This window comes from Berghia stephanieae, unplaced genomic scaffold, assembly GCF_034508935.2.
Source record: "Berghia stephanieae isolate SIO BIC M18660-M18661 unplaced genomic scaffold, UCSD_Bste_1.3 scaffold572, whole genome shotgun sequence".
In the NCBI taxonomy this organism is placed as follows: domain Eukaryota; kingdom Metazoa; phylum Mollusca; class Gastropoda; order Nudibranchia; family Aeolidiidae; genus Berghia; species Berghia stephanieae.
This window is the reverse complement of record NW_027627200.1, coordinates 5,001-15,000: the sequence shown is the minus strand read 5'-3', so window position 1 is coordinate 15,000 and position 10,000 is coordinate 5,001. Positions and strand designations below refer to the sequence as shown.

The 10,000-nt window shown below is 34.3% G+C and overlaps 2 protein-coding genes across 2 annotated transcripts in view; one reads left to right on the top strand and one right to left on the bottom strand.

The window, feature by feature from the left end:
- LOC144962065 (uncharacterized) overlaps nucleotides 1-10,000 on the top strand; it is a gene marked incomplete at both ends in the record, with an annotated part of 18,027 nt that overhangs the window by 3,947 nt on the left and 4,080 nt on the right. Inside the window, 4 exons of the mRNA XM_078895035.1 lie at nucleotides 1,384-1,442; nucleotides 2,922-3,064; nucleotides 8,456-8,599; nucleotides 9,124-9,239. Of these exons, the coding sequence (XP_078751161.1) occupies nucleotides 1,384-1,442; nucleotides 2,922-3,064; nucleotides 8,456-8,599; nucleotides 9,124-9,239 (462 nt within the window). The remainder of the gene's footprint in view (nucleotides 1-1,383; nucleotides 1,443-2,921; nucleotides 3,065-8,455; nucleotides 8,600-9,123; nucleotides 9,240-10,000) is intronic.
- Nucleotides 4,106-6,513, bottom strand: LOC144962064 (zinc finger MYM-type protein 1-like). Its single transcript, XM_078895034.1, has one exon. It carries the CDS (start codon nucleotides 5,723-5,725, stop codon nucleotides 4,106-4,108), a length of 1,620 nt encoding a protein of 539 aa, XP_078751160.1. The 5' UTR covers nucleotides 5,726-6,513.

Sequence of the window (10,000 nt, the reverse complement as noted above, 5' to 3'; positions counted from 1 at the left end):
ATACAATTTAATGAATGTTATGGTGACTTTTCCATGAACTAGCAAACAGATTGTTAGTAAGAAAGTAAACTTGAAAATACCTTAATGGGAAGGAGGAATTAGCACAATTATGTTCTTCTTCAATTTTATGATAATTTTTGCTGTGAAAGAATGGATTCTTTGTCCAATCCTGTAACAACGTCAAACAATAATCATTGTCACTAACTGGATGGATTTCAATGATCATGACATTCCGGATTCAGCTTTGTGTCCTTGAGAAAGGCATTTTACTTAAATCAGTGGTGATGTTTGATGATGTTTATAATATGTGCTAGGACGATGTTGTGGCTAACAAAACACTGGAATGGAGATTAGGTTCCATATGGTCTACTGGAGATATAAATGTTAAATAATAAACTTGAGCGTTTATACAGTGATCCCTGAACATGCTCAAAGCGTTTTACAAAGTGTCCCTGACCAACAGCACCATGAAACATGTAGAACAAGACATGATGCCTATTAAACAATATTACAATTTTTTCCGACAGAGACAGTGCTGTTAACAGCCAGGTACTCATTTTACATCACATCATGAAGTGCTTTGACAATAGGATGTGACCATCTTTTTACTTGTTTTATTATTATTAACCACTAAAGATTTTAATCAGCTCAACACCTATAGTGTGTTTTGATGGCATTTGTATCACAAATTTTATAAACAATCCTTTCATTAATGAGCTTTAATGAAGGTTGTATCAGATTTCGTTTATGAGGTGATTACATTTTGTGCTTAATTTTGCTGCCCAGTTCTGGATTTTGTAGATTTTCTATGAATTACAAAAGCACACATAAAAATGTTAGTTACAATTATAAATTCTGTTAGTTATTAAGGAACAAACAATAGCGTGTGAATTGTCCTCATGAAGAACTTCATTAAATAAATGCTTTAAAAATAAATTCCTTTTATTCATCCTGAAGGGTAAATATTTCTTTAAGATCTATTCCAAGGAATGTGCCGCAAAGTGAACTAAGGTGAGGTGACTTGCTCAAGGCCACACAGCGCGACAGGTAGTCAAACTCTGTACCTTTTCGGTACAAAGCAAAGACCATATTTAGCCATGCTGTCCCATTAATATTGAATAAAATAAAAAAACAGAATTGTCAGGTTTTTGTAACATGATTTTGCATGGAAACAATAGGAGATCCTAATTTTCTTACACCAATTCTTCTATTTACACCAATATTTCTAACATCACATTGGTAAAATTGTATCTTTTTCTTTTCTTGGTTTTTGATAATCAATTAAAGTTCCAGTTTTTGATTAGTTCAATTTTTATCTTTCTGTCATAATTATTATTATTACGATAATATATATAAAATGGACACATATATTGATTTTACCAGGTTAAAAGCGCTCTAGAATATGTTGGTGGTGGTCTCAAGCACTTGACATTGATGCCACGGTAAGTTATTCATAAATGTTTAAATAGAATCTCCTATTATTAATAATGTATGGCTATGGCATTTAAATATTCACGTATCTTGTTGGCTTCAACAGTTGTGATGTCACTTCTCTCATAATGACGCATAGTAACTTAGTAACTGGTTCTAAACTATGAGAACAATGGCGGATGCCCTTGTGAAATACTTCTCCGACGAGCATAAAAGTGTATCCAGAGGAGAAAAACATTATAAATCTGATCATGTTTTGACTTTTATACATTCTGATGACATGACACAGCATGAAGAATAAAAAGTATCTATTTTCTTTGTTTAAAACCAAGCTGCTCGTTGCTGGGCAGACATGACATCAGACTATTGAATCCTATCTGAGATTTAAAATAAAAAGATTGAATTTACATACAGTAGTGTAACTTCATGATAAAGCCATTCTATAAGTGCTTTACACTTTTTTTAAATGATGATGGAGTAGCATATATTTATTATGGAAATGGAGAAAGACAACCTGTTAGGTGCTAGAGCAAATTTCGGTCAAAGTTAATGCTGTTTCTGATGTCACCGGACTGAGGAGGCAAATTGAAAATAAAAATTTTGCCACCCACCAATCATTCTTCCAAATTAATTTTAGTCGTTTTGATTTTATGGTCAATTTTGATTAACTCACTCAACCCTAACACCGACTATATCCATAGTTTACCCGGGTTACTTTTACTCCATGCCTATTTATTACATTTTTACGAGACAAATCATAGGCGTAGTTTCAAAGCTAATGTTTTTAATTTTTACATGTTAATGGTAGTTGGATAAAACTATCTATGTACATGCTCACTTTCAATACAATGATAATTTTGTTCCAATTTTAAAAGCAGCAAAAATCTCTAGGATTGAGTGAGTTAAGGGTGTGGAGATAGAGATGGAAAGAGGAAGGAGAGGCCACATGAAAAGAATATTCTTGTCAAATTAATTTTAATGCTTTCTGCCGACCACCATGAACCAGTTTAGACATAAGTCTTTATGTATTTTTGGCTCCTAAGAACTTGGCATATTTAATGTTGGATTTCAGTGATGTTAATAATCGAAGGTCAAAGTTAATTTAATTCAGGTCTCATTGATAATAAAAAACTGTCACTTATCTTACTTCGTAAAACTTTTTTTTAATTTCCAAAGTCTTGTTAAAATAAAATTTGTGTTCTGATTTCTACATTAAAATTACAAGACCAATGAAAAGACATACACACTCACACACACACACACACACACACACACACACACACACACACACATATATATATATATATATATATATATGTATATTATATATATATATATATATATATATATATAATGATAATAATAAGGTATGAAATACTCTTTTTCCTCCTCCCTGCCACCTTTCCCTAGATCAGAAAAAAATGGGTTTCCAACTTGAAAATTTACAAAACTATAAGGGACCTAATCGTTTCGTTTAATTTCATTTGCAGTGGAATCAACTGTATCGCAATGAAGGGTGACATGGTGCTGGATGAAACTGCTATTGGAGGATTTAAAGAGACAGTGCCATATCTCAAGATACAAATTGGTGGTGCACCTAGAGATTTATCGACTGAGCCATGCAAAGAGGAAGGTAGGGGTTATCATCATCATCAGCAGCAGCAGAAACAACAGCAGCAGAAGCAACAGCAGCAGCAGCACCATCATCATCATCATCATCATCATCATCATCATCATCATCATCATCATCATCATCACCATCACCATCATCGTCATCAGCATCTAAGTGGTTGTCATCGGCATTATCATTATCTTCCTTCACAGTGGATCTATTGAAATCATCCACAGTTGCTGTAATCATTTCAGCCAGAATATCTGGCTAACAAAACCTAAACTAGAAGCTCATCCATCTCATGCTGTTTCCAGAGTAAAAGATTAAATCTGGTCTACAAGATATGCACAGACCTGGCTACATTGCTTGAGAAAGATTCATATTTAGTTGAATGGTAACAAACCATGCGATTGATAAGTTGAATGAAAGAATCAGTGGCGGTTCTAGCCTATTTATAGTGGTCGGGCAAAGATGATTCGGTCATATATATATATATATATATATATATATATATATATATATATATATATATATATATATATATATATACGCAAATAACTAATGTAATTAACGACATTTAAAAATAAATTATAGTTCATGTTTATGTACCAACCTATTTATAGATTAAATCCATTCGTCGAGTCTTTGATGATGCAAAATGATTGATGATCATGTCGTTAAGTTCAATTTTGGACAACCATTGTTTATGCACGGACATCACAGTGAGCGCATTCAAGCGCTCTTGTCCCATGGTATTCCGCACACATGTTTTGATCCGCTTTAAAGTACTAAATAGCCGTTCACTTTCTGCGGTGGAGACTGGTGTTGTTAACGTAATATTTAACAACGTTGACACCATTGGCAGATCATCCTCGAGGTCTAGTTCAATTATTTCCTTTAAAAGCTGTTGCGAGCTTTCTAGCAGTTGAAATATATTGTTGGAATACACGGTTTCAAGTTCGTTTTCTAATCTCTTTTTGTCTAAAAACGGGTAATACTGGCAGACAAGTTTTATTTTCTCTAAAGGTTTTGATTCCACGTAAGTCAAAAATTTCATAGGGTTCACAAGTGAAAATAAGGATATTTGTTCATATTGAGAAATCTTTCCTCTATTTGAGTAACTACAATATCACAAGCCTCTTTTGCATGAGCGGTTAAATTGCTTTGAGGTCTTCTTTTTGACTGAGTATCGGTTGAGCAAACAATTTCATTAAAGAGACTGTCAACATCTGATCTTATTTTTGAAATATTAGATTTGAAATCTTCAACGCTCTGAATTATATCTGGTCCGGTTATTGTTCTGTTTTGCAGGTATGCAAATAAAATGTTAGCATGGCTAAAAATCCTATTAAAGAGGGTCAAATAAAAATTGAATTCCTCAGTATTCAGGATTCGTTCGAGTCCAACAGCTTCGCGCACCGATATAGCGTCCCAACCGTCTTCAGTCTGAATTTTCCTAAAACATTCAAGTAACTCTTCTTTTAAATCTTGAACACTAGAAAGGCACCTGCTCTGAAAATTCCATCTAGTTTGTGCTGGTCTGGGAAGCCGACTAGAAGTGATTGATCTTAAAAGATCGGCGCGTTTTGGGGAAATTGAAAAGAATGCTGAAAAGCCATCCAATTGGGCAAAAAATATTCTAATCGCTTGAACTGCTGAGCACGCTTGTCTCAATATTAGATTTAATTGATGCGCGTAGCAATGAACGAAATGTGCGTATGGAAACCAATGTTTCATCCGAACGTGCACTCCTGTATTTTTACCACTCATCACATTCGCGCCATCATACGATTGAGCAATCAGTTTGTGTTTTAAATCAAATTGATCTAATTGTGACTTAATGACAATAGAGAGACCCTCTGCTGACCTATCTGTAACAGGAACAAAATTTAAAAATCGCTCATATATTTCGCCATCTTTGCAATATCTTAAAATAATTACAAATTGAGACTGATTGGAAACGTCAGTTGTTTCATCTGCCTGAACAGCAACAAATCGGGCATTTTCTAAATCTTTCTTTAAATCCTCATTGTAGACGTAGAGTACAGAGTCTAAAAGCTCATTTTGAATTATTTTTGATGTGTATTTGTTAACTGTCGCTTGGGATAGATGTTGTGAGAGAATGTTATCTGAACTTGCAAGCAGATGAATAGTGTCAATGAAAATACCTTTGTTCAAAGAACTTTGGCTCTCATCGTGGCCTCTAAGAGGGAGTTCGTGAATCGCGCAATGCTTAAGGCAATCAATGATTTTGGACAATATGTATCGATTTTTCTTCACATCTTCATTGTGTTTTTGGATAGAAAGACTATAGCTTTCACTAATCTGCCGACCGATGTCTGTACTTCCTAAAAATTTGAATTTCACAGCATTGGATATATGTGTTGCACAGGTATTATGTTTTGATAAGCTTTCAGACAAGTGTTTCAAATCATCAAATCCTGTTGTTGACCAGCAAGATTTTCCTTTAAAGAGAACACAGTAAAAACAAAACAATTTCTTTTTTGCAACGCTTACAGTAAGCCATTTAAATTTTTCAAACCAAGATGTTTTAAACTTTCTTTTATCTTTAACAATGATCAAATCACGAGGCTGGTGTGGTCCAAGACGTTTTATCTCCAACTTTTCATTGAATGAAAAAGTAGACGAATTCCGAAGAAAGATGTTGTCAATTTCATTCATAATTCCCCTTAAATATTTCAACCACAAATAATCACATTCACAATGAAATGGCAATACCCGTAGCTTTTAATTATTCCAAAAGCAATCAAAAATGAATCACGAAAGAGGATACAACTAAAAATAAAGTGACAAGACATAATACAACACCTTGACAATACAAGTCCATTTTGTTCACTCGAGAAATTAAAGAGATATTTTAACCCCTCAACGGCGTGATTAATATTCTGTTACATTACTGGTTTTCAGTAGTAGTAACTTTAAAGTTTTAATCGAGACGCAAAAACAGCGATATGACTCGAGTTTCATTCAGAGCTCAAATTGCATCATTTTTGGTGAAAACGATAAAACGTAACATGACGTCAAGTTTGAGTAAATTCGAACTCAATGGTTGATAGGTTAAAGTGGGGAAATTTAATCGCTTGGTGTTGTGTAGGGGACACCGTAAGAAACACAACTGAGATACTACTGCAGTAATTAAAATGCCAAACATCAAACATTTAAAACAAAGGCAGTTGAGTATCTATGTTTTGGTTATGATAAAAGACGATAATAGCTACCTTCGCCCGGCGGTTTTGGGAGGTTAGAGATGTCAAGGTGACGAGGAATAGTGCTTGTAAAATAAATGATCTTTTTAGTGATAATTGTTATCATTTCTCTTCTCAAACTTAACTTGCAAAAACAACTTGTAAATCAAAGGAGTGGTTGTGATGGTGTTGGTGGTAGATATGGTGGGGGTTAGAATTATTGTACCGGTGGTGGTAGTGGTTGGAATAGTGGTAGAGGTGGTGGTGGTGGTGGTGGAGGAGGAGGAGGAGGAGGAGGAGGAGGAGGAGGAGGAGGCGGAGGAGGAGGCGGTGAGGGAGGATGTAATTATGGTAGTGGTTTTGGTGGTGCTGTTGGTTAGAATGATAGTTGTGGAGACGATGACGGAAATTATATGATGATGTTGATATTGTTTTTATTGCGATTCTAGTACTTGTAGTTAATGTTGTTGTTATTCTCAATGATGATGATGATGATGATGATGATGATGATGATGATGATGATGATGATGATGATGATGATGATGATGATAATGATAATAATAATAATAATAATAAATGTACATTTTTGAAGCGCTTGTGCCGAAGCTTCGAAGCGCTTCACATTGACCATCATTAAAAAAAAAAATACATACTGCAGTTTCGGACATACGAACAAAAGTTCACACGCATCCAATTACACACACACACTCACACACACACACACACACACACACACACACATATATATATATATATATATATATATATATATATATATATATAGATGCATAATGATGATGATGATGATAATGATAATAATACATGACATTTATAAGGCGCATTTTCATCATTGGGTGATGGTGACAACGACGATGTCGTCGACAATGATGATTACCATACGATATTACAATAAAGACAAAATAATGTCACCAATCTCTCCTCATGCATGCATTCGTTAGACTATCACAATAACGACACTACACTGTTATCCTTGCTCCTTCCCCAACCAACCCCTTGCTTCCCGCCTCTTCATCGCGAACTATCTTATGTAGCCTATGTATTAGATTCAGGACGGGCAAGTACGGAATCTGCCCACCCTTGCCTTAAACGTATTTATTTCCTTACTTAGAATTCAACTCACTCCTTTCTCAGAAGAGTACATCTCATATATTATACTAATTCAGTTGTTGAGATGAGAAAATCAAAATAGTGGTTGTATTTTATATTTATTTAGTCGTGACTTTCGAATAAAAGTGTTTTGTTTTATTAAAGGGAATAAAATAGAAAATTACATTGTTTTGAAAAAATATTTAGTCTGGCAAAAATTTTCTTTTAAAAATACAGCGGTAATAACTTAAAGAATTTGAAAAAAAACTAACAAATTAATTAGTTTAAAAACAAAAATAAAAATAAAAAGAACGAATAAGTAAACAATTTAAATAAATGAGTTTTGAGAAACACTAAAGAAAACGAGAAAAAAAAGAAATAATTTAAATGGATAAACAAATATATAAAAACAACATAAATGAATAATAAATTGATATATTAGTAAATTAATACATTTAATTCAATACTGGAACCTTCCCAAAGTCATTACATTAATGGTACCACCAGCACAAGTAAGGCAATAAATAAGAAAAAGTTCGTTTGCCAAAATCTCTATTTAGTTTTAACTGGTTAATAAGGTGGGCTCATTTGAATTAGCCCGACCAAGTACTAGAGAGGCCAGACAGCAAAAATCGGAGTTAGTTCACCGTCAGGCGACGTGACGATGAGATGACGATGTGGGCGGAGTGGTGTGGAGTGGTTGGGGTGGGGGGGGGGGGGGTGATAAAAAGAACAGGAGCATTTCCTGGATTATGCATTACGGGGTGCATGGTGATTCGCAATCTATCAAAAATACACACAAATTGATTTCAGTACGAAGTATCAAGTTTAAGTTGTAACTTTTGAAATTATCTAATTTAAATTTGATTATTTCGGACCTGGTAATACAGCATATAACTTGAAAAAAAACAGGCTGGTATTTGCCCACCCTGCCCATTATTACCAGCCGTCCCTGGAAAGAATAATTGTATAGATTTTCTTAATTGGGTCTAATATTCAACTTGGCATAAGGCTATTTTTTTTAATTTCTTATCTTTAAAAATATAAAATTTTAAAACTAACCACATCAAATTGTCATTTTTTGTTGGGCTTTCTTCAGTTGACATCAACTCATGCCCCCTTATCAACAAAGGTGAAGTCAGCATTTGCATGTACGAGTGTAACCCAGATGGGACAGGCCAGCAGTGTCCTAACGGCAAGTCATGTTGTCCTCTGGCCTGTGGTGGTGGTCAGTGTGTCGAATGTAAGTATTCTCTCTCTCTCTCTCTCTCTCTCTCTCTCTCTCTCTCTCTCTCTCTCTCTCTCTCTCTCTCTCTCTCTCTCTCTCTCTCTCTCTCTTCGGTAGCTAGCTGTTTTGCCAGCTAGAACAGGTGAAGATTTTACTGAACTACATATCATTTGTAGCATGAATGAAGTTGATACTCACTTAGCTCGTTGTTACTGTATACTCTATAAACCGCCTGAAAGATAATCTGGTCTCACCAAACTCTTTCATACAGACTTTGATTATTTAATATTGCACATTGTCTACTGTCATGATTACGATTGTTTTATCCGGCAGAACTCTTTTGAGGATTTTAATTAAACACAAACCATCAATATATTTCTCATTGAAATGCCAAATTTGTTGTTCAAAAAGATGCTTTCCTTTTTCTTCTTCTTTTTTCCTCCTGGTTCGTGTCCTTTGACATATTTTATAATGATAATATTTTGTAATAATCGTGATTTCTCATCTTATTTTATCCAATGATCTCATCTTATCCCCAGTGGGCTACATGCATAAAGTTATTATCAGCATCACCATTTCGTATCCATACCACCCTGATTATAATGACACTAGTAGTCAGGAGTCCATGATCTTGCTGGCCCAACTAGCAAATCAAGTAAGTAAATTATCATTGCAGCATTGCAGAAACCATGAGTCAGTTGGAAGAGCATGTGATAGAATTATGTGCCAGTTACGTCTTATTGAATCTTTCTAATTAAATTACAAAACTGTTGTATTTTGAAGTTTATATATTTATATATATACATATATATATATATATATATATATATATATATATATATATATATATATATATATATATATTTATGAGTGTTGGTGGGTACTCTCGTAGGTATGAAAGTGCTCAATAATGATGGTTAGAGCTAATATAAAATATAAATTGTCACTCACTTATATATGGCCAAGACGTACGTTTCTGTGGCTTTCGTCCACGTCGTCAGTCGGCATAATCTATATTTATGAGTGTTGGTGGGTACTCATAGGTAAGAAAGTGCTCGATAATGATGATTAGAGCTAATATAGAATGCAAATTGTCACTCACATTTTTTGTGGCCGAAACGTTCGTTTCTGTGTCTCTTTACACGTCCTCAGTCGGCGTAATCCTTAATAATATAAATTATAGAAATTAAAACCATAAAATAATCGTGCTCAACCTCCCTCTCTCCGGCCACGCAGAGTTGTTGTACCAGTAAGGTTGTGGTTTTGAGCCCCCATCACCGCAAATTAAAAAATATTCTCTATTGTCTTCTGGCACTTTTCTATTCACTTCATTCTTGTTGTTACCAATCTAATAACCTGCTATTTTCACTAAAATACTACTACTACTATACTATACTATTACTATTACTACTACTA

Coding starts and splice junctions, on each gene's coding strand:
- LOC144962064 (XM_078895034.1), bottom strand. CDS start 5,725: ATGAATGAAATTGACAACATCTTTCTTCGGAATTCGTCTACTTTTTCA.